The sequence below is a fragment of the Semicossyphus pulcher genome, unplaced genomic scaffold (assembly GCF_022749685.1).
Source record: "Semicossyphus pulcher isolate SPU_LCO1_2020_fin unplaced genomic scaffold, fSemPul1.0.p SCAF_11, whole genome shotgun sequence".
NCBI lineage: Eukaryota > Metazoa > Chordata > Actinopteri > Labriformes > Labridae > Semicossyphus > Semicossyphus pulcher.
In genome coordinates this window covers 15,219,351-15,244,302 of record NW_027211615.1, presented here as the reverse complement: position 1 = coordinate 15,244,302, position 24,952 = coordinate 15,219,351, and the positions used below count along the sequence as shown (strand labels likewise).

At 42.1% G+C, this 24,952-nt stretch overlaps 1 protein-coding gene across 1 annotated transcript in view; it reads left to right on the top strand.

The window, feature by feature from the left end:
- The window catches only part of nbas (NBAS subunit of NRZ tethering complex), a 185,129-nt gene that overhangs the window by 147,553 nt on the left and 12,624 nt on the right, over positions 1-24,952 (top strand). The window contains exons 50-52 of the mRNA XM_069657356.1: positions 16,726-16,865; positions 22,458-22,605; positions 23,644-23,778. Of these exons, the coding sequence (XP_069513457.1) occupies positions 16,726-16,865; positions 22,458-22,605; positions 23,644-23,778 (423 nt within the window). The remainder of the gene's footprint in view (positions 1-16,725; positions 16,866-22,457; positions 22,606-23,643; positions 23,779-24,952) is intronic.

Below are 24,952 nucleotides of genomic sequence, written 5' to 3'. Positions count from 1 at the left end.
TTCATTTCTTTTCATTCCACCTTTTCAAGCTTTAATTTCTTGTCTTTGAAAAACATGCTTTTTTTTCTACTTGACATTCTTTGTTAAATTTGCTGAAGATTTATTTTATTCAGGGTTTAACTTTTGAGTTAACTTCTGTCAAGCATGTCCCATCTTTTCTCAGAGGGACTTTTTTAGATTGACGATTTACGGTCAGGTCTCTTAAACAGATTTGCTTTAAGTACGGCTGTTATTCGGATCACTCTGTATACTTATTGTCATACTATTTTCTATGTTCCTCTATCTTATTCAATGTTGCCAACCATATTTATCATCTTAACGTCCCACATCTCCTTTTTTTCATCGTCCCTTTCCCATGTCTCCCTCTTTGTCTCTTTGTCAGTCTCATCGATTCTCTCTCCACCTTTGTGGATCTTTCTGCAGAAAGATAGGGTGGTGACTCTCATTTTGTATGCACCAATTAAGCAGAAAATTACAGAACTCCTGCATTTCTGGACACGGATTAATGGGAGTGGAGAGCACACACACACACACACACACACACACACACACACACACACACACACACACACACGCTCACACAAGACAGACCTGGACATCTCAAACAAATATGCCATGTGCATTGAGTTGTGACTTTCCAAGATTGTGCATGCATTTATTAAATGCATGTGACCACCCATGTATCTCCATGCGTCTCCCCTCCCTCCGCAGTGTAACACAGTCCAATCCACCTGCTGTAGGTTTAAATATTAAGGCCTCAGTTGGAAATATGCCAACAATATAGAACAATTTTACAAGATAAGCCTCGGCCCTAACTTGATTTGAAAAATGTAAATGAACGAAGAAAAGAAGAACTGCACAGATCGATGGCGCACCGTTCAGCTGTAACTACAGCATTAGTTTGAAATGACAGTAATACAAACAGAAACAGAAGTGGGAGTGTCGTCGTTTGACAGAACAGTGTGTTTTTGCTGCGGCTGGCCGTCGCCACTTTGCTCCACACATATTTATGGGTGTCCGAGCTTTGCAGACGTGAAGGCCATGTGGAGCGGAGAAGCGGGATGGGGAAGCCCGGAAAGATTCGTTTGATGAATGTGAACTTCAGGAAGAGGCTTATACAAGAAGAGAGAGAGAGTAGAGTCTCTTTTCCAGGCGTATAAATAATAAATGTGATGGGGTTGAGTGAGCGATCGTATGGTCACATTCCTAATACAACAGGTCAGGGGTCATCGTCGTGATAGCCAAACCTCAGCCATAATTCCACTTGTTTTGGCAGCTTTTATCTATCCCTCAGGGCTCCTCGCGGAAACTTTATTTATGCTCCGTTTTTAACTCCAGGAGAGAAGAGCACAACGCTTTGTCATCTCGGTGGGATAGCTGATGATTCAGTCAAAAAAAAAAAAGAATAATACCCAGAGAGGGGAGGCAGAGCTATAAAACAAACAAGAAAAGAGGGGATGTGGAGAGGGAGACGGACAAGAGGAGAAGGAGGGAGAACAGAGCCTGAGGACAGCTGAAGTGATGGCAGTGGGCAGCACAGAGGCAGAAGAGAAGGAGGGAGAAAGATGGGAAAATCTGACATGAAGTGGGGGGTACTCATGCGCCTTTTTATTTTTTTGGCATGTTCTTTGCTGCTCTGTAGCACCAGGTAAAGGCTGTACTTCTGGTGCTGTGATTCAGCCTGTATTGGTTCGCACATTTAAACATCCTCTTTAAATTTAGACTTCCTTTTAGAAATCCTAAATCCACAATAGTCTCCTAACTATGTAATTAAGGTTTCATGTAGGTGATCGTAACCATCTAAAAATGATTAGAAATGAATCCAACCAAAAATATTCTCATTTAAAGCTTCTGTGACAAACCTCTGGTTTGTTTTAATTTTGGCGACACCTGTGAACAAAGCAGCCGTATTCTGTACTGAATGAAATCCTACTACTGTCAGATTTATCATTTTTTTCCCACTGAATTGTTGATTAAGTTACTTTTCTGAGTGTTGCAAATCACTTTGTCTGACACCAACCTTGTGGCAGCTCTAACAGCCATTAAAATGAACCCTATAGATAAAGTCAATCATCTTGGTGACGGTCTCGTTTGCTGTGATAGATCATATAAAGACATCTGTATTAATTCCACACTCCTCAAAGGAGCTTTACGTTTTTGCTCCACCAACCATTAACAGGAAAAAGTCACAAGTTAGCAAGTTGTCTGTTTACATCCGATGTTAACGTCCATTGGCCAATCAAAGATGGCGGCACGACGTGAGTGTCAAACTCGTTTAATGTGGGCTGTTGACGATGGAGTTTTGGCGTCAGTCCTTTAAAGGTGGTGGGGGGTTTTTAGATCTATAATAATATGGCACTAGCTAACGCTACAGAGCTATCATTTAGACTAATCACAGCACCTTAGCTAGCGCTGCATGTGTATGCTAACTGCTAAATATGACATGTATAGCAAAGCTTTTTGTAACTTAGCAGTTTTCACATGGCAGTCCTCCTGCTTCCTCCTCTGAACCTTTGAACTCGTGTTTCTAGTATGAAGGAACTCTTATTTCCCTCAGATTTATGTGGATGTTTAATGAGACTCTCAGCTTTGACACCGTCCATTTTTACCACTTTTACCGCCAAGTTTCTAGAGGCTTTAATCGATTGCATGTGTTTTTTGTCTTGGTGCACACATGTCGTGTAGTATCTTCTTCTCGGCCTCCCTCACACCTTGAATATTCATCAGCCGCCTATACGCATGCATGATTAAAAAGAGGTGAGTGTCATGGCAGAAATGGGTTTAATATTAAAATATGCTGTAAAATCTGCTCGCGTGTGTGTACGTGCGTGTTCGATATCGATGTCTGCAGGAGTGTCTCAAGATGGTTTCAATCTGCGAGCTCCTTCTTTCTCCTTAACCTTGATCTGCGCGTTCCTGCTAACCACTCCCCTTCTGTGTTTTGTCTTCTGCCTCTTATCTTTCCCTCTTCTTCCTCTCCTGAGGCGTGTACCATTATGTATTCCTGGGTGTCATGTTATACAACGTGGATCTGCAGGGAGAAAGAGAGAAAAGGCATAACAAATAGAGGGAGAGAAGCTGTATTTGTTTGTCATTGCACTCATCTTGTCATGTCATACTTTGCATGCACAGGGGGTTGTGTGTGTGCATTTGTTTGTTCTCTACAAGCGTGCCTGTCTTTATCTCTGCGCGTATGTTTCCTCTGCATGTTTAATGTGTTTCACTTTCAAGCTGTAATAAACTCCCTAACCCCCTACAGGCCTCCAGGCTTTGCCCTTTTGCTGTTTGCTTCTCTTTGCTCTCATTTTGTCTGAAACCTGCTCTCTCTCTCTTATCCTCCCCCCCCTGCACTTTCCCGGCATCGCTCATTCTCTCCCTCGCTCTCCCTCGCTCTCTCTCCCCCTGTGAAGTGTGCGACCTCTGCAACTTTATTCTGCCCGTCGCTGGGGACATTAGCCGGAGCAGGTCAATGAATATTGATGAGCTCATTCGGAGCGCACTCAGTAAAGGCCAGACACAGAGATCTCTGGATCCCACGGCTCCACCGGCACTCCCAGTCCGATACACTGACATGCCCACATCCCGTGTTCCCCCCCTCTTTTCTCCCCCCCACGTCCACCCCCCCTTCCTCTCAGGTCAAGGACTGAGATAATTGCCAAGTCACAGAGAAGATTATCAGGCAGATTTGTTGATGGGGGCAAAAGTTCACTTGTGTTAAACTAACAGCTCATACAAATTCAGGAAGAAACGATGCATCTTTGACTTAGCTCAGAGAGGCTAATGATCTCATGTGTCACATTACCTTGATGGGATCGCAAAGTGCAACATTTCTTCCTAATATTAAAAAAGCAGAGTCAGCTCTGATCAGAATAACACCTACAGCATCTTTTGGTGGGAGTCGCATTGTTCCTTATTAATGCAAAGGTCAATAAGGGTTATGATGACATCATCATAGACCGTCCAGTGTCAGAGTAACGCTGGTATCTTATGCTTAAACAGTGTTTTCTGCTATGCTGCTCTGCAACACAAAAATGCTGTAGCTACATATTTGGTCAAAATTGAGTTGAGAACAAAATATGTCTCCATGACAAATGTTACAGCATGTGAAGAATAGTATTTTATAAACAAACTTTCTGTTGACATAGTAGGGAATAGTTGCAGTAACATAATTCCATTATTCTTGTTACTGCCACAGAGACAGCTTAAGGTTGAACAAATACCAGTATATACAATTTGACATCAGTAATTTAGTTTTTGAAACATAGTTAAATAAAACAGCAGTTAAATAGTCATTTTGTTTAATATAAGAAATCCAGCTAAACTCCTGCTAAAGCTAGCGTAACTAGCAGTTGTGCTTCTGAAACTCTAATGCTAAGCGGAGTATCGTTAGCGTAACGGCTTAGCTTTTCAGACTAGTTGATTCAATGCAGGTTGGTGTAGTTGAGAGACATTTGAGGGACAATTTAAGATGTGAAGAAATGAAGCTAAACTCCTGCTAAAGCTAACATAACTAGCAGTTATGCTTCTGATACTCTGATGCTAAGCAGAGTATCATCAGCATAACTACTTAGCTTTTCAGATTAGTTAATTCTATGCAGTTTGCTGTAGTTGAAGGACTTTGGATGTATTAGATTTGAATAAGTATATTGTATTCATTTTAAATACAAGGTAAGAAGCCTATCAAAACAAGTTACCTTTTATTCCTAGAAACTTTGACCAGCAAATAGACAAAGTCAAGTTTGTTAAAGTTACAAGTAACTTCAGTTTTTTTGTCCCCTTGCATTTTGTGAGAATTATACAAAGATTAATTTGTTCATTTGAGGAATTTTGCTCGTTGAATGGAAACCATTTTAATGGTAAAATTAAAACATGAAATCCTTCTATCAACATTGTTTGCCAGCTAGCCAGAAAACATAAAACCCTATTTATCAATTTTCCTGCTTCTGCAGCGGATTTTCTGTCTTTCGATGGAAGTATGTATGTAAATAAGGAAACCTTTATGAAATATTCATAAAAACTGTTGGCAGGAGAGAGGAGGACTGGGTCAAGTATCCCCCTTTGAACAAGACCCCGGCCATCTCCTGGAGTGCTGTTTGCGTCAGGGCAAGAAATAGAATTCAGGATGAAAAAAAAAGCAATTTCTCCTGAGGGACTAACAGTCACAACATTTTAACATCAAGTGATTTACAGCAAGCCATGACAAGCTTTAATCTCCACAAAACAGACACCTGAAGACAGGCATGGGTGAGGGCCATTTTAACTGACACCTTTATATGAAAAAAAATGACTGGGGAGCATTTTCCATGTCATAATGTTTAATGAAAAATGCTATCCTCTATTTATCCCACTCTTTAGATTGAAGCGTTGGATAGGGCACTGTCCATCATGATTGGCAGTGGTAATAAGATGCGACCAGTGAGGGGGCTGGAGCTGTCAATACACACAGTGGTGGTAACACTGATCATTAACCTGTCTAACACAGTTACGTGCAGAGGTGATGATTTGTTCACCACATGCTTTAACCTTCAGTGACGGGGTTAGTTCTTGCCTGCTATGAATGCATGATGTGTCCTTGTTGGTCATGTGTGTGACGTGGTGTAATAACTGGTGTGTAAGTTGGGCTTTAGTTGTGTTTATTGAGTTGGTCCGACAGTATGATTTTGTGGCTGTCTGTGATGCAGATGTGTTATTACAGCCTGGAGAATTGTCCCTTTCTATTACTTAGTTGGTTCCATATCAGTTCTATTGTTGTATTGAACCAATCGATACTGTAAGCCTGATTGAACATTCCACATTGGAGCATTTTAATTGTCACTGTGTTAGCATGCTGAGGTTAGCATTTAGCTTAATGCACCTGTGCCTGAGTACAGCCTTCATGCATGGCCACGTTGGCGATTCAGTGCTTTGTTCCGGACTGAAATATCTTCACATCTGCTGAATGAATTACCATGAATTTTGGTGCACACATCCACGGCCCATTGAGGATTGTTTTTAATGACTTTTTTTAATCTCTTGAATTTTCTCTACCACCAATATGCCGTTAACATTTTTGGGTTTTAGTGAGATGTAGTGCCAGCAGCCAGGAAGCTAGGTGTAATTTGTTACAGTCAGCCGAGCAGGTGAGGAGGGTCGTCCATTCTTGTTATTTTCAGCTCTGAAACATATGAAACATCAAGTCATTTATATGTCACGCTGATTTAGAGAAGGGTATTCATGCTTTTATTTCATCTCGTTTAGACTTTTGCAACTCTCTTTATACCTGCCTAAGACAAAAATCCATCAAACGTCTCCAGCTCGTCCAAAATGCAGCAGCAAGAAGTAATTGATTTCGAGATTTTACTGATAGCTTTGAAGGCACAGAAAGGTCCGGCCCCTGACTTCATTGCTGACCTTTTAACTTTTTATGAGCAGACTCTGGCAAGGCCTTTTTATTTGTCCCACAGTCCAGGCCCAGGACAAAAGGGCACCTGAACAGCCAGAGGAAACTAAGCTAGCACAATCAGTTTCATCTTTTAAATCTCTTCTTAAAACACACTTTTATGGAAAGCTTTTTTAATTGTCTTTATCTTGATGTTATGTTTTATATTAGCCAACACCTTTTTTTTTTTTTTATCTCCAACTAATGTGTCGGCCGATAAGAGATCAATTTAAAACTGGGTTATTTTGGCTCTGATGCATATGCTTAAAGGCATTTAAGCAAAGTTAAGTGTTGGAGTTTGTATTATTCAAAATTTTGTAGCCAATATTTTCACTTTTACTGCAAATGAATATCGGCTTCAAATATCGGTTATCGGCCTCCTTGACTACTAATAATCGGTATCGGCATCGGCCCTGAAAAAACCATATCGGTCTATCTCTAACATATACATCTGCAATGTAGCATTTTAATCGTGACCTTGTTCGCATACTGAGGTTAGCATTTAGCGCAATGCACCAGCCTCACAGAACTACTAAAGTAGACTCTTGAAGAGAGTGTTTATCAGCAAGTCTCTGTCATACATCTCAGTGAGAGAAGCTGACCCATAGCCGGCCTGTATAATAACAGTGTGATCCATATGCTTCCAGCCACAGGGTGTTTGAAAGGCCAGACAGAGACACTGAGCTGTGACTGTGTACTCACTTCTAAAAAGAACCTCCGATGAGAGATATCGATGGTAAAAGTTCAAGTGATGATTATAAGAAACTTTAACATCTCGCTTGAACCGAAGCGCCGACTGTAATGTCTCACAAGTGCCGTGAGTTATTCCCCCGCTGATTGTGAGTGATTGAGCTGTTTGTACTCAACATTTCCAGACTTGAAATATCTCAGGTTGGCTGTTTTTGATCCAACATCATGTTTTGATTAATTACAGCAAAGCGCACATACCATGTGTAAGCCTGAGTGATCGATCACTGTAATCTTCTGAGAGGCATTTGATAGACGGGTTCTCATCTTGACTGTAATCCATTTAGTCACAAGATGAATGTAGAAGCGATCGCCTCACGCCTTAAATAAACAGCGTGTGCTGCTTGAAATAGTCTTCTTCACTGAGGGTTTGATGTCAGCAAACTATTCTACTTTCTCCTGATGTTGGCTCAGTCAATAATTCAGTGGAGTTGGGCCACATTCACTATATACCGCTGGAAACCCTGGACATCGTGTGCAGTGTTAAAGGGCCATTCATTCTCTACAGCACGTAATATATTTCAGCCTTGTATTATGTTCAGATGATCATCGTTATTTGAGGTCGTTTTGAGTCCAGAATAAATATGGAAGCTTTGATTTGCATTTGAAATTGTCTGATTTGGGTAAAGTGGAACAATAATTTATCCCCATTAAGAAATAGATGTTTGTTATTCACGTCCTTCTTTGGCTTATTCCAACCCGCTGCTTCTGAGAGCGATGCTTTACATAACAACTTAATAGTCACTGGTTGTTGAAACTGCAACTATAGTTACTTTCATGTACTGGCAATAATTGTATAGCTAATTATATGTATAAATAAGTGATGAAAAGTATCCAAACAGACATTCGTGTTAAGTCATTTGATTATTTCCGCAGGTAAAGTGATATTCAAATGCTTCTTAGATGAAAATGTTACCTGCTGTGGTTATTTTTCATCTCTGGCGTCTGATACAAATTGGTCATTATCTTTATTTATTTGACTCAACTTCAGACACTGATATCTTGTCTCTCTTATCGCAGCTGCAGCAGCGCTCTTATTACAATTGGGGGGACGCTTTGATCTCAGTTTTCTCATTTAATAGCTTGAGTGTACAATGTTACAGTTCCTCAGAGCGCAGACCAAATCGCCAAATAACTCTAAAGGGCAGCTGAGACACACGTAACATGTATTTCTTTAACTCTCTAAGGCTGATTCATCTGTTATACCGTACTGAATGTGTGAATATATATGAATAAAATCAGAAATAGGACCTTTTTTGTCAGTTATAGCTATATGGTTGTTACCATTTAATTTTGAAATCACTCTAAAAAGCTGTATATGTGATTGTCATTAACCACAAAAAGCGTCAACTACACCAGAACCAGAGCAGACTAATAATCAAACAGCCAGGTCATCAAGTCATTGTAAGAAACCCACAGTACTCCACGCAACATTGCTTCATTAAGTCAGCATTCTCCAGAGAAGCCTTTCAGCACCATGGACAGCGCCCATTTTCCAAACACGTGCTGAGTGCGTTCTAAGAATCAAGGTGAAAATACCAGAGGTTTATTGACAAAATGCAGCAAATGCCCGTAGGCTGCCTTCACCAGGGCTGTGGTTACACCTCCCTGCAGTTGTGTGGGGTCTTGACCTTGAGCAATCATGTTCTGCTCTCTAACCTACACTGTGGCCTTTCAGGTTGATGTTGACATTCAACTGAAATCCACAATGAAATGTGCGAAATGGACAAAAAGGCGCGGAGACTGTAGTTTCTTTCTTTTGTAATCGCTTGTTTGCCTTTTTATTCATGTTTGGCCTTTGGACTGTAGTGCTGACATTTGATTAAACTAACTGTCCAAGTTGATAGGACACTATTGATTAAAGTGATGCCACATCAAATATAACAGCGCTGAAAACATCAGCTTCAACCCCTTATTTTCTGTTCATTTCCGCACAGTTTCTTTTCTCAGTAAGAGCTCACTGTTGAGCCTCCCCGAGGTGTCGTGGGCCTAACTTGACGAAACACCAGTGAAGGGTTGATAACCCTGTTGATGTGCCGGCTCTCGTTGCCCTTCTAACTACAAGTTGTGAGGCCATTAGAAGCCATCTGGTAGGGTAGATAGTATTGGCGTTGTCAATACATAGAGCTCGGATGAACAGAGCCTGGGTCTGTTGACGTTGTCAATGCTGCTTGGGTTGCCGTGACCACTAAAGGTCATGTGGTAGGTTAATTATAAGTATTGGGATGAGGGCTCAAGGAGAGGGGTTTCTTCACTGAGCGCTTATCCTTATCATTAGAGCACAAGTATCTTGTGTTTAATAAAAAAAAATAGCTAAGTCCAAGCTGATTGGACACCATTGATTGAGGTGATGCTACATGAAATATAGACATCACTGAAAACAGCTTGAATCCTTTATATTCTCTTCATTTTGGCACAGTGGCTTTTCCCAATAAAAATTGACAACAGCATTACGACAATGCTGTCGTATTGATTAGGTGGGATGTTGTCCTGTCTGTTGGCATCAACACCAATCTGATCTGTGTCTGCCTTTTACGTACCACAAGTACGACTACACCACCATGTTTAACGTTTATCCACTTAGAGGTTGTTTTCGCCTTTACTCACTAGTGAACTTCTGCATCTATTCACTTCTTTCACTCTGAAAATTAACAAAATATAATAATCAAAGACAAGACAGCAGAGCTCAAACACACGATGGGCCCTAAATATGCACGTATAGCTCTTGGCTGTTGTTGCCAAACGTTCTTATTCTCTTCAAATAAAAATACCTCAAAGTCTGGGTGGGGGGGAATGAAATCGCTGCATGCACACCCTTAATGTTTACCCGAGAAGATTCAGGGCATTCTTCATTCACCCTGCGTGTGTCTAAAATTATCTACAGTATTACCTTCAAGTGTCACCGGCGTGTTGAAAGCAGTTCAAATTTAAAAGACTACAGTAAAGCTCTTTGATGTTTGAATATTTATTTAGCGAGAGCTTATTCCTTCAGGAAAGACGGCGACATATGGAGGAAATAATTTACCGAAGCTGTTTCAGTGGCATTGGGCTGATTGTTTTTGATTGTGTGTACACCTGCGTGCCTGTTTGCATGGGCCTTATTATGTCTTGTTTTGTGTGCGTGTGTGTGTGTGTGTCCTCCTTTAAATGGAGTGAAAGAAAGTCTCAGGAGGAATGTATGAGTCCACTTTCATCTGTGGAGCCCTCTCTCTCTCTTACACGCACACACCTACACACACATTACTGCAGTCTTTAATACCTCATCTCCATTTTTATCCTTTGGTGAACTACAAATGTGTGCGCGCGCGTGTTTTCACCCACGTGTCTCCTGACAGTTTTGTGCTCTGCCTATCGATTTGCCCCAAAGCAGCTCCCATCTCTCTGTCTCCCTTACACACACACACACACACTTCCTTCTCCCCCCTGTTTTATTATCATATGCTGATAGCAGCGTTCGACTGCATTGCAGTTTTTAATCAGTGGAAAGATACCCCGTCTGACTACACAAGCTTTTTTTTGGACAAACTACAACACACTCTGTAATTGCTGTTTGTCCTATAGTAATGCGAATGTGACTGTGCGCTTGTACGGCTTCATAAAACTTTCAAAGTGATGACATTGAATCTGTCTTCTTACTTCAGGAAGAAGGGAAGAGTTTGGTAAATGTGCATCCTCAGCTGTATAGTAAAACAAGTGTTTGTGTGCATCTTAGGAGAAGATAAAGCCAATGCCAGTGCAGTAAAGCCCCCCGTAATTACCCCGTATTGCTTCCTAATGCAATAAGGGGTCATGAAATTTCATAACACCCCACGTGAACAAATCACAGCAGTTGGGAAACAGCAATAAACATTTTACGGTATCACTTTACACACGTGTAAACACGCTCCCCGGCGTCCGCCGAGGTTTCCACTTCTTCCCCGTGTCGGAAAGCGAAACGGTTGTCGGAGAGCAATAACGTAGCCGCTGGAAACTACTAGTTCTCATGTTTCATTTACTTCATAGCCAGGCTTTCTTCCACCGCTCATTGTATCATTTCGCTAAAAGCAGGGCGACTTCGATTCACAGTGGGTGAGCGTGTAGCATGCGGTCGGCATAATTTACCGCCTCTCTTCCCTTGTGCCAGCAGTAAAAGGGGAAAGAAATGTTTTGAAGCTTGAAATTACAGGCGGTGAGAGCGAGCAGCTTTGTGTTTGTGTGTTTGTTTTCATGCCTCAGTGCATCAGCTGCTCTCTGTCCAACAGAGTCGTTTTTTCTTACTGGGTATCGTATTTGTCATTGACCCCTCACTATCAGTGGCTCAGCTGGCTTACATGAGTCGCTGTCTTGATTGTTTGTGTGTGTGTGTGTGTGCGTATTTGCCTTTACAGTTGCACCTGTTGTGTGGTGTTATGTGTGGGTTTGGATAGGCCCCATATCAGTGAAATAAATCACTTGTTTATTAGGCAGTAGGTAGTAAGCTGGTGAGTGGGACATGCAGGTAATTTCCAGCTAAAATGATTACATTGAAATAATAATCATTCCTAATGCTCTCTTCTCTAGTGTTTTGCTTTTGAAAGACCAAACCATCCAATCCGCCTAAAAAGACACGCGCCCTGTTGAGATATTTAAAGTTTAATGGGCTTGCTTCAGCTAGTTCCTAAGACATGACAGTGACTGTTTGGATGAGAGGTCTGAAAGGTAGTCCTCCTTATGTGACGATGTTTCATAAAAACCAAAAAGTCAAATCAGAAATAAAGACTCTTGGTTCACGAGTCGTCTTGCATGGCAGGATTGTGTCACAAATGTAAATCAGTCTGGATCCTGTCCTTCCATTTTGGATTTTCAAGAGCCGTTATTAAATTGCATAAATGCGTCTGGAGGCTACAACCCTGAACAGTAAGCTGCTAGGCTAGATAGCTAGTTTTAACCAATGACTGTATATAAAGATGGCCAACGTCTCCATCTACTCTCATTGTACAAAATTTAAGCCAAAATACCCCCCGTGATGAGTGCTGCCATCCTGCACTGGCGACTTCCGCTAACCAAAACACACACTTAACTAAATGGAAAAAAACAGCAAAGATCCGCACGTCAGCATATTTAACATCAGAACAGCGTCTTGTGTTGGTCTGCAGCAGCAATCACAGGTATGGAAACTTCAATGACTGTAGTGATTGTTTTAGTTATGTCTTATCTCGCCGTTCCTTCTCTACTCTGCTAATCAGGAACAGATCGGCTGCAGGAGCCGAATTTGTCACCAGAGCTGTCAATCATCCTTTTTACAGCATCAAATAACTAATTAAAAACAAACTTGTCAAAAAAATGAACACTTGGACGTAAATCAGCATGATAAGAACTAAATATAATGACAGAAACCATGTCTGAGAAAAGTTTATCGGGCGTGTATTTTGATTTTATAGTTTGACTCATGTCCCATCTGTTAACATGGAGGAGGCGGGCTTTATGACCTATACTGCAGCCAGTCAGCAGGGGGCAATAGAGAGGGTTTGGCTTCACTTTTAGGGAGCTGTCATGTCGTCCATCTTTTTATATACGTAGTCTATGGTTCAAACGTTAAATTTATATGTTTAATGTAGTTTGTTTAATACTGACGCGTTAGCAGACTGAGGACGTTTCACATCACTGGCGTCCATCTTGGTTGGTTACAAAGGTGCCTCGACAGCATACAGCCAGATTGTGATTGGCCTGAATCGGGCCAGATGTAAATCTTTCTCGACTTAAGGGGGACCAGACGCAACTGCAAGATCAAATAAAACCTGAGTTTGCAGAATTAGTCTGCATCTAAAATATACTTTATAATGATGATTCTTCCTGCTGTCTAACAAAGTGATCTTTAAATGGACAGATGGGGAGGGCAGAGAGGATTTGAGTCGTGTTTAAGAGCCTGATAGATCAAAGAGAAGCATAAACATTAGATTAAAGAATAACAAATGTATTGAGGATGGGATATAAATACACAAACAGATGGACAGATAGGAACATAAAGTGTATACTTAATAGGATTGCTTAATTGACAGAGAAACCATGTGTCCAATCTCATCTGTCAGCACTTCTCTGTTTATTGTTATCCTATTGGCTCACAGCCTCCCTCCTTACCTTCCTCCCTCCTCTTCCTGCCCTCCTGCCCTCTTGCTCTCTGTTCTATGTTCAACACCACAGAGGAAATGTTGATTTTAATCACTCGGCATAATTAATTACCATCCTCCCTTGTTAAGAAAATAAAAGCCTCACAGCCACACAGTAATTGGCAGCGATGTAATTTGTGGTCTACTGTAGGCGAGTCCTGATGAGTGTGAGCACATCTGCGCGTGCATGCGGGTGAGGAGGTGGCACGAAGGTGTGTATTTAAGTGTGCATGTGGATGTGGAGTGCAATTTATAAAAGAGGACAACTTGTTATCAGAGTATTTTCAGGGAATCCTGCTCTTGCATGCCCTTGAAATTTCAAAGATAATGAATAAATGCGGCAATAAAATGCTTCCAAAGCTATAAAGTGTTCAGTATTCAGTATTCACAGTAAAGTAATAACAGTGATGAAGAGGCTTTGAGCTGCAGTTTACATTCAGTGATGGATTTGAGAGCTTTAGATTGCATCCAGAGGTTTTTACAGGTAGTTAAGATTCAATTTCTGTTTCGAAATGACCTCCATTTCCAGAGGGTCCTGAGCCCCAGCTCCACTCGTTTACTGCCCCATCCCCCACCGTGAGGCGCTTCACTACCCCACTAATCATGGATGTGCTGCGCGGCCAATTATTTACATGTGCTGTTACTTATAAATAAGATGTTTACTTCCACATGTGTTCAGAATCAATGGTGGTATTAGATGCTTTATTAAGGTAATGAGCTGATACTGGTGCTGCTTCATGCATTTCAGTAGAAGGTTTTCAGACGAACATATAGATTATACTTGGGGTGGGAATCGCAGGGTAACTCATGACATGACACACGATACGTGGCCCGTGATAACGATCATCAACAGCGATTCTGCGATGATTGATATATTCAAAGACAATCATAAAGTGATACAGCACAATCACGATATCTGATTAAACCGCCGTCCGACATTATCCCGCTGTCTTCTTCTTCTTTTTCTTTTATCCTGCTCTCTTCTTCTTCTTCAGCCAATTAATTTACGTTCACGTTACCCTCATACATTCATCGTAAGTGCCAGCGCAAGAAGTCATGAAGTAGTGACGCGGTGAGTCAAAATCGCAGGGAAATCTGTTTAGAGCACCAAATATTTGTAAATTAAAACATCGATATTTGGCGCCAGCCTATCGATAATTATATTGCACGAGTCACGAGGACGATATATTGCCGTATCGATATTTTGTCCCCTTGATTATACTGCTGATTCTTGTTTTTCCAAAAGTTTTTTATTGTCATCCTTTAGCAGCTTCTATGTAATGCTAACTCTGTTAGCATTAGCTATCTGGCTCATAGTCACTGTTACAGGAGTTGATGAAGAGTAGTTATGGTATTGTACAGTGCAATTTATGGTTTCTTCACTGACTTTAATTATTGAACAAATAATATTATTAGTTAATTATTTCCATTCAATGTTTTGCGTGTCTCATAACCATTGCATTCGTCAGTTTAGGGGCTCCAAATGGTATTAAAACTGACCATCAAATTAAGGACATACATTTTTCAGTCGTGAAATGGATCGATGCAGTCGTGTATTTTTCTACTTTTTGAGCATCTTAACTGCTGTTGTCATTTTGATGATCAAACTTTTTTTTAATTCCTTCAACTTTTTGCAAACTAATTAATTTTGGGGATCTTTCCATCCAAGGACAGCTATCCTTCAGATATTCATAAAAAAGGATGCATAATGTCAGTGGTGTACTCAGGCTGTTTGAGGGGCAGAGGCAATAAAAAGGGGCACCTGCTGTGTGACATGGGGCAACAGGGCGCTGAAAGTTGTGATGCGAAACAACAACGTGGACATTTTTAACTGCAGTTCACTGCTGCACACTGTGCATCAGCTATTGGCTAATTTAAGTGCCTATTTGGTTTTTGCAAGCAATTTACATCAGCAACATAATTGCCTTTGTATTTTTGCCTCTTTGTTTCATGTTGTGCAAAAGCATACAGTTTGTGTGCCATTGGTAGCTGCCAAGAAACTAGCAGAAGGGCTTTATTGGCTTTAGCCTGCACTGTGACCCACCCAGCATGAAACAACCTACAGCCCTCCATTGTAGTTTAACAACAACTCTCTCTGTAGTATATGTTTTATTTAGATGCTTTATAAAGCAGGAGGATTCCACACTTTAGCTGGTGCTACACGAGTTTGGCATGCTGTCCTGCAGGCTGCAGGAAATCTCTACAACGACAGCATTGCCTTCTGCTATCGAGCCATTTATAACAGCATTACGAGGACAATATTCAGTAGCATCATGTATGCAAATTACAAGATAAAAGATGGTTTAGTGATATCCCATCTTTGTTATATCCCAACTGCCCTATTAATGAAAATAGAGGTTAGAATAGGAGGCATGTATTTACAGGATTATTCACATACAGTTCCTCTATACGGACCTTTATACTGGTGAAATATCGCCGGGCTTTACATGGGTATCCAGTCAAATAAATCTGATCACACCACTTTGGCTGAAACTGTGTCGAGTCTGGCTCCAAGTGAAATATACTGTATGTTTGTGTGTGTGTGTGTGTGTGTGTGTGTGTGTGTGTGTGTGTGTGTGTGTGTGTGTGTGTGTGTGTGTGTGTGTGTGAGTGTGTGCGTTTGCCTGCGTGCGTGTGTCACGGAGCCTGTCTTCGCGGCACCCTCGCCTTGGCAGGTTGTAGTTTTCCCCTCAGAAATCAGCCGCTCTCTGAACTGTAAAATCACACTAGAAGCCAACCTTTGAGAAGAAAATTAATTACTTTCCCTCCGCCTCCACCTCCCCTCATTTTTTCCACATTAACCCTCCCTCGCTCCTTTTCACTCCTTTCTTACGCTCTCCTTCTCAATTTCTCTCTTTCTCACAATAGCACAGAGGAAGTTTGCCACAGGTGACTTTTTTTTTTTTTTTTTAAGTAATAGTGAAATGTGCCATTACCCATGAAGCCTTGTTCCTGTCTTTAAATGCTTTGTTTGAATTCTGAAGGCTGTGATTCTAGTCTGGAGTGAGTGTTTGTGATTGCTAAGTTTATTCGCGGTCCTGTTTTGGCAGGAATGCCTTGCCCACAAACTCTTCTGCGATCATTAGCTTGTCAAGTTTTGCTATCACAATCGAGAGCATGATTCATACAATTCGAAAGCAGCTCTCCTTTTTCTGCTGCAGCTGAAGTGGCCGAGATAATAGATTGCCGCAATCCACTTTTCAGTCGATGATGCCGGCATTTGTCATCATATTTATTCACAACATTTTCTGTGTGGAAGGATTGATAAAAAAATAAGGGTTACTCCAGCCAGAACACTCGTCATTCACCGGATTCTGTGCTCAATGACTGAGGAATATCTAACTGTCAGCATCTTCACAGCAGGCCTTCGGCCTTTTAGGCCTAAATTGATTTGTCTTTCTCTCCTCCCCGTGTTCTCTCCGCCTTTCCTCTCAGGTTCAGATTGAAGATGTGGAGAATGAGGGGAAGAGATACGCCCTCTTCCAGGAGCTGCTGGAGGCTGCACAAAAGTGGGAGGACTTTCAGCTGCTCATGCTGCTTCTACAGGCGTGGCCCCCCATGATGAAGGAGGAAGTGTAAGACACATGCCGTCATTTACAGACAGACTTGTTCATGTTGTTGATGAAAGTTTAAAGAGAAGATTGATTCCATTCTCATTTCAGTAGATACGAAGCTACAGCCAGAAGCCGGTTAGCCTAGCTTAAAGAGGGGGTATTATGCTGTTACATATTTTAAGACTTATATATAATTTTACAATGTTGGATGTCCAGACTAAACGTGGGTGAAGTTTCAGATCTGTAGGTAAAAGTATGTTGGAGTAATCCCCAGGCTTCTCAGCTCAGTCTGCAGGCTGCTGTGAACGACAGGTTTCACACAGTTTTTTTTTTACACGCTGCACTTCGGCAGCCTCAGCGGGCTTCGGAGAGCTGGCCAATCAGAAGGAAGTGGGCTTGTAGGGGTGGGGTTTCTTAAAGGGACAGAGCTGACTGAGTCGTTTCAGGCAGAGGCTGTATGAGGGCCTGCACAGAGCACCGGAGTGAGAAAAATGATTAATTTTTTGAACTGTAAATTATGCTAAGCTAATCCACAGGTATCACAGAGTGAAATTTGAAGCTTGAAATTAGCATAATACCCCCCCTTTAAAGACTAGAAAACAGCAGGAAACAGCTAGCCTCACTTTGTCCAAAGGTATCACCACGTCGAAAGCCAACTAATTAACCTGCAGTTTGTAATTTATGGGGCGCCAGTTTAGCTCAGTTGGTAGAGCATGCACCACACATACAGAGGCAGAAGTTCTCAACGCACTCTCTCTTCCCCTTTTCCTGTCCCCTATATTATAAAGGCAAAAAGGCCAAAAAATAATGGAAAAAATGTCATTTTTGTACAAAAAAGTACAAAAAAATTTGAGTGTAAAACAAGTTGTGCTTTCACTGGAGTTATTCCTACCTTCGGAAAGAGCCTGGATAGATGTCTACTCCCACGTTGCTAAGCCGCTGCTGGCTGAAGCATCAAATTTCAACTGGACATAAAGGTGAATCTTTTCATCCAACTCTCTGCAGTGAAGTATATTTCCCAAAATGTCTGCACTAGCTCTTTAAGCACTTCTAGTACACTTATAACTTACTGATTTCCTCACAGAAAAATTCAGGTCGATTTCTGGAGACAAAAATTTCAAATATCCTGCTATTACAGATTTTGTGCAGAATCCCAACAGTGCAGCAGCCAATTTACTCGTCAAAATGCAGTGATAACCTTTCAGCATCCTCAGGCAGTATCCGTTATAAAGTTAGAATCCAAATTGAGGAATATTTCACTAGTTTTTGTTCGGCTTTTATGCACACTGAAATTAAGCGATGGTGTTTTTTTGCTGCTAAAGAGTCAGACAGACTTTTTGAGCAGATGTTTCACTGTAATGTTTGTTAACAGAATCTGAGACACTATCATTTTAGTGTTCAACTTCTGTGCAATGTGTTCTCATTTCTCTAAAAGAAAAAAGATAATGGTGCCTTTAATGTCTCAGGTGCATTTATTGCGCATAGACTTTTAAGAGTGTGAAATAAAAACAGGCGTCCTAACAAAGCTCCGGGCTGTAGGCTGCTTGTAGCAGCCTGCGTGTTATGAGCCTCGGCGAGTGTTGCTTTATTATCGATAAGTACCTAATGACGTGATTGCTCTTCTGCTGCTCCATTGTTCTTGATTAAAAGTGAGCGCAGCTCGGAGGGCCGCCGAGACGACGCAGGGCTATGTAGTCGACTTTTTCCTTCCAGCTCAATCAAATCAGACGTGCGTTTCAAACCGTTTCGCTCGCCAATTTAAAGTTCCTCTCCTGGAGTTGTTAGAAACTCACAAGGGCGTACACAGAGCTGTGTATAAGTCAGGTTTATAGACTCTGAGGAGGTTTGCTGTTTGGTTGATGGACAGGATTTTATGTGTTGATCACCAATGCATCAGTTTTAACGGCAATACGACCTGCCTGATGGGATATTTGCTCTCTCAGCCTAAAATAAACATTACACAAGGATCAGACTACACATTATGTTGTCTGTTCTTATGACAGGACAGTGACCCCCACAACCTGCCTGACAGACAGATACTAAAAGTGTTTGCATATCCATCACATCTGAAGAAGCACGACAGGTGGCCGATGAGCTCTCTGGTGTTTGAATGGATGGGAGGAAGACATGCTGAGGTTGTTCTTTGTGTCTTATTTAGAGCATCATGACACTGAGACACTTAGCAAGTGCTCTCAGTGTGATCACATGCTTTTCCCAGGACTGTTTACTGTATGAATGAAGCTGCACTCATGCTGTGGCTGTTACAGTGACTTTGTTTAACCAAGCAGCAACTTTGCGCACAGCTATCTCTGCCATGATCCTGGGACAGAAGGAAGTGCAAACCAAGCATCAAAACCGAGGTGTTCCTGAGCTGCCAAAATAGTTACGTACTTTTTGATGCCACGTGTTTCAAAGCGATATAACAGATAGTGTCAAAAATCACAGAAGCTTTAAAAACCCAAATCTGCCGTGCGCTGTGTTCAAGTGACACAGACGTTAATGACAACAAAGTGGAGAAATGGAAAAATAAGACGTACTTTCTGATCACAGCTGTTACGCTCCAAACAACAAACTTATTCGCCTACACCTCCAGACACCTGCAGGAAGGTGCAGGAGTTTGTTTGTCTGCTTCATTCTGCCGCCTATGTGTCTGTCTGCTCCGCCCCCCGTCACACCTGGAGCTCTTAAACAGCAACAACACAGAAGACTGTTCTCACCAGAAACACTAACACTAACAAAACAGAAGTGTTTACAACAAACAGCAAAAGTACAGAGACATATCATAAATAACAACAAAAAAGGAGGAAGAGAGAGGAAACAGAAGTGGGTTACTTTGAGAGGATCTGGTTGAGATGGTGTGAAGAGGAATCAGCTCTGAATGAACTGCAGGAAAAGAGAGACCAGGTGTTGTTGAATGGAACCAGATTGTCCTGTACGGTCGATGTGAGCTTTTCCAGGTTGCAGTGGTCGGTTCACAGATTCAGCCAGTGGTTTCTTGATACTTTAGTTCTGTCTTTCCAGCTGAGTAAGTTTACTTAGCCACCATTAATGCTGTCAGGATGAAAGTTTGTAGATGTTGTGGGATTGTGAGTGAGATCGCCTAAGAGAGAGTGTGTGTGCAAAGCACATTACGGTTGCGTCCGTTGCAGACAGACAGAGAGCAGATAAGAGAGACAGCGCTGTCACCTGGTCTCTACGTTTTCATCATGGAGCATATTGGACCTCCACTGACGCGACTCTCTGTCTATACGGCTCTGGATACTTTTCGGGGAGGAGGCGGGGCTGCTCCTCCGCTGTCCTCACCTACATCTGCAGCGTGCGCCTGCTTCCAAACATGTTTTCATCGGCCTCATAAGGACAGTCCTTGTAACACATTGCCCACAAAAGCGCAAAAATCGACCTGATGCGGTCAGCCACATTTGGTACCTAACACTTTTTTTTTGTTGCTGTGGTAACAGTTATCGGGTATCTTTTTTTTATTTACTAGTATTATATCGAAGTTTAAAATTCTGGTATCGTGACAACCCTACCGCCTAGAGTGGGGTGAAGATTACTGACAGGGAGGGAGATAATAATAGTTTCCAAAATAACAGGGGAATGTGGCAGTTTAACAAACAGAATGTAAATAAATAAGAAGCATGTGTGACAATAAATTCGTGTGTGTGTAACGGTCAGTAGAGTTGTATAAAGCCAGCGTTCTTGTCTGGCTTCTCTTCCGTTCCGCTGAGAAGCAGCAGCAGACACAGGATTAGGTTTGGATGACACAGTTGCTTCAAGTTCACCCCCGGATTTCACAGACACTCCACTGACTTTGTAGCGTAAACAGCTGTAGTCAAAGCATCAGTGCTGGGACGCTCGGCTATAATCAGCTCTTTTAACTGCACACTGAGCTGTTGTATTGTGTAACGGATTGAAACGCGGGCATAATGCTGAGCGCAAACTCGGCTTTTGATTATGGATTTTGTTTTTGTTCTTGTCTCTTTGCTCGTCCTCATTTGAATCGCTGGAGTTAATTTGCTGCAGCGTGCATAGATGTGCCTCTTTGAAGAATAAAAGCCGGAACATTTGGGTCCGATCTGGGCCCATTGTGCGTTTTACGTAGTAGGAAGTCGTTATTTGGGACACAAAACTCAGAATAACTTAACCTTCAAAATGCCTCATTTAAGATGAAGACTGGAGGCCGTTATATCTTAGTGTGCGAGACACATGGTTAAACTTAACTGTAGTCCTGACTCAGCACTTCATCCTGCCTGCGTGTGTGTCTGTAGAGCGCAGATGTGTTTCAGCAAGGACTACAAGAGCCCGATCTGGGAGCTATATTGAGCTGCAATCTAAAAAGCTTATCCTTTAGTCCGTCCGCATAAACTGAGTCATGATTCAAAGCACGAATTGAGGCTGGCTGTGACTCACGCTGCACCCTGTGACAGCTTTGGCGAGAGCACAGACACTCACAGTCGCATGCAGCAGTAGCTCCCTGTTTCCCCCTGGTAAAAGAACAGGAAGCAGCAGCGTGCCAGCAGCACAAGTGGGGCTCTGTTTGCTCCCATGGACGCTTCGTGGGGAAGGTGAAGCAGCTTGTCAAGACAAGACGGTAGCTGGATGGAGAGCTGCCTTTGCTGCTGACAGGGGCCCTGCTGTCCTCCCTGCTGTCTCTTCACCTCTTTTTTATCCTCTGTTTCTCGCTTGCACGCTCTTGCTAACACATTCACCTTCCTCCTTGTGCAGACAAACACAATTTTAAATCAGTAGCATCCTTTTATCATGTGAATGAAACAAAGCACCTGTTCACATCCGATACCTCCGCTCATCTCCTCCTTTTCCGTGTCTGTCGATTTACTTTTTAATGAACAGCTTGTCTTCATCATCACATGCCAAACTAGCCGCTTTAGCATGTCTGAACGCCTACTTTCTAACTTCTTTTTTTATCATATAAACATTCAAAGCCTCACTTGGGCTCAAAAATGTGGTTTGATTCTCTTCTTGAGCTCTGGCGCACATATAACCAGGCTTTAGCTTAGCAGTAGCAGCCACCATAGCTGTTAGCATTAGCAGTCCGAGAGGCTCTTTTACCGCTCGTGACTCCTAGCCATGCTAATAATAATAAAGCTAATAAAATTAATAATTTAAACAGGGTCCATCCGTCAAACTAAGATGTAATTAACAGATAATGAGTCGATCTTTTTATACGTGTCCATGAAGGTCGTATCGCCTTAGCATCGCTGACCTTTGCCGGCCTCGGAGGGAGCTAATCGGTCGCCCTGGGGGCATTAAAGAGGGTCTTGAAGACCTCATAAAGGAGCGTGTCAATAAAGTGATGTCTGTCACCGCTGGCAGCTCGCCCCTGGTGTTTACAGAGAGAGAGAGAAAATGTAGGTGTTTGATAATAACTGCAGGAGCGTTGTGGTCGGACGGCTTTCCTTCTCGCTTACTGAAGATGTCAACGTCAGAATTAATTAGATCATCTGCAAAACCCTGCTCTCATCTGAAGGGAGGTCGATGCTGTTATTCTTATGTGGCACAATCGTAATGCACAATTTATATATGACGCTCAGCAGAGGATTACACACATGCATTCATTCATACGCACACGTCTGTCTTTCTCTCCGTCTCCAGGGCAGAGTCGGAGCGTAACCCCTGGGTGCTGCTGACCTCGGCCCTGCTGACCCGCTGCCAGGGGCCAGAGGTCGAATTAGACCTGGGTCAGCAGGTCGTCAGCATGGTGCGATCGCTCTACAACACCAAACACAGGCTTCCTGTACAGGTAACAAAAGAAAAATTCTGCTTGTGACGTCTTGTCTTTGTGCTGATCTTAAAAGTAGGTCAAACTAAACAATTACACCTGTTTACAATGACTGAAATGGCTTGCTGAGTCTGTGAGGAGTAAAAACAACGGGAAAATTTTTTAGCTGAATACTACCCACAATGCAATACAGTGAGGAAAGTCATAATTGATATTTTGAACCAAAGCTTCAACACATTTTCATTCATCCTCTATCACCATTGTTGTAAAAAAATCTATCAAAAATAGAAGCTTGTTATGAATTCAGTGTAACTCAGCGCAGTGCCACCGCTTCACGCCGTATTTTAATACAGGAGCTCAAAGCCATTAAGCCTGTGACCCACAGCAACATGTTAGCATCAGCTCAGTGCTTTCTGCAACGTACTGTAGGCGCGAGCCGCTCTTTGATATCTGACGGCCCGTAATGCTATTCATGCCCTGCTGAGCAGCATGGAAGTGGTAAGCCTAATGCCTTTCTGTATGTCTAGCGCCAGCTGACTGTGATATTAGTTTAGAGCTAATGCTATTCAGTGTGAATAGCCTAGTGTCTGCCTGGCTGTCTAATATTAGTGTGGGAAGGGGGTGGGAGGTGGCGGAGGAGGCCTTTTACTCTGTTCTGAACAGCTTTAATTTGAATCTGCTGGAATGAAACCGCCGGAGCATGGGGGAGTCAGATTGCATTGTGATATCCATATATTACAGGAGAGGACTGCAAAAGGACTGTGTGTGTGTTGTGTGTGTATGTGTGTTTGTGTGTAGACCTTTTAAAAAGTATTATGTTCCTGCATGTCTGTACAGTATATGCACATCAATTAACCTTCAGTGTTCCTCGCCTACTCTCTCCCCCCTGTCTCCTGCCCTCCCCCTTCTGTTCTCCCTCTCTCATCTTCTGATTACCTCTCCCTGTTTTTACCCCTTTTATTTCCATATCTACACATCCGCCTTTCATCCATTCATCCACACATCTATCCATTCATCTACCCCCCTCCCTTTTTTTCCCCCGCTCTCTCCCTGCTCCAGTGTATCAGACACATATCCACCCTGCTGCTTCACAACCAGCCGAGCCTCCAGCAGCCTGCGCTCAAACTGATGGCTGAGAGCGCCGATGAGCAGCTGCTGCAGCTGACTCTGGATCAGATCAACAGCATGACCGCAGTAAGTGTCATTGTTACAGTCTGCATAGTCTGTATTCAGTCCATTGAACCCATGCAGTGAAAGGAGACATTCTTTCATATAATACGTTCAACATTTGGTCCTTTGAATCTAAAGAGTAATGAAAAATGCACAACACAACTTCCTACAGCTCAAGCTAATCAATCAGTCAGTTAACTTTTACATCCTACTATGTCATATTATTTACAGAGACCCAACTAAATCCAATAACAAGCAAGCTATTAGCAACAGTGGCAAACAAAACCTTTAAAAGGCAGAAACCCCAAACAGGACCAGAGTTATGGATGAACATGTCCCAGCAAATAGCCACAAATCTTACAATAGAAAAAGCTGAAACTAGAAAAAGTAAAATTTTGTCGATCAAATAATCATATTTGAGTGTCTATCTTCACCCCAAAGGTGGGATCCAACATCATCATTATTTCATCTGCATATTAAAAACAATAATATAACAGTGTTCTAGCAGGACTCAGAGAACAAACACTAAATACTCAACTTTAAAGCTATCATGAACTCAAAATAGATGTTTAAGTTTTTTATCACTTATTTCTTGCATTTCTCATCACATGTATGCTAGCATCTGGCTCAACAATAAAAAAGACATTATGTTTGTAATGTTAACTAGGGGTGGGACGAATATCCATACGGCAATATATCGTCGTCCTGACTCGTGCAGAACAATAATCGATTGGCTTGTGCTGAACATCAACATTGTAATTTACAAATATACGCCGCTTTAAAGAGATTTCCCTGAAATTTGGATTCACTGTGTCACTACTTCATGACGGCTCCTCCTCAGAGTTTCTCCCCTTACATAATGAAGTCTGCACTCACGTAGCACGGTGATAGCTGTTTCACGGACACTTTAAAAAAGTGTGTGTGAGATTTAGGAGGTCTTTTCCTTGGCAAAAAAATTATGAAACACTATCACTGTCGTGAGATAAGAACGAAGTTCTCTAAAAGAATCCAAACAGTCAAATAAGCCAGCGTCTATCCACTTTCCCGCTGTCCTCCTGTTCTGGAAAGCCACAATCAGATAAGAGAGTAATAGTTTAAGACTGTGTGGGCCGCTCTCTGCTGTTTTCCAATCAGATAAGCAGTAGTCACAAAGTAGGCCTCTCAGACCCAGCAGACCCTCTCTTTGTTCCCCGATCAG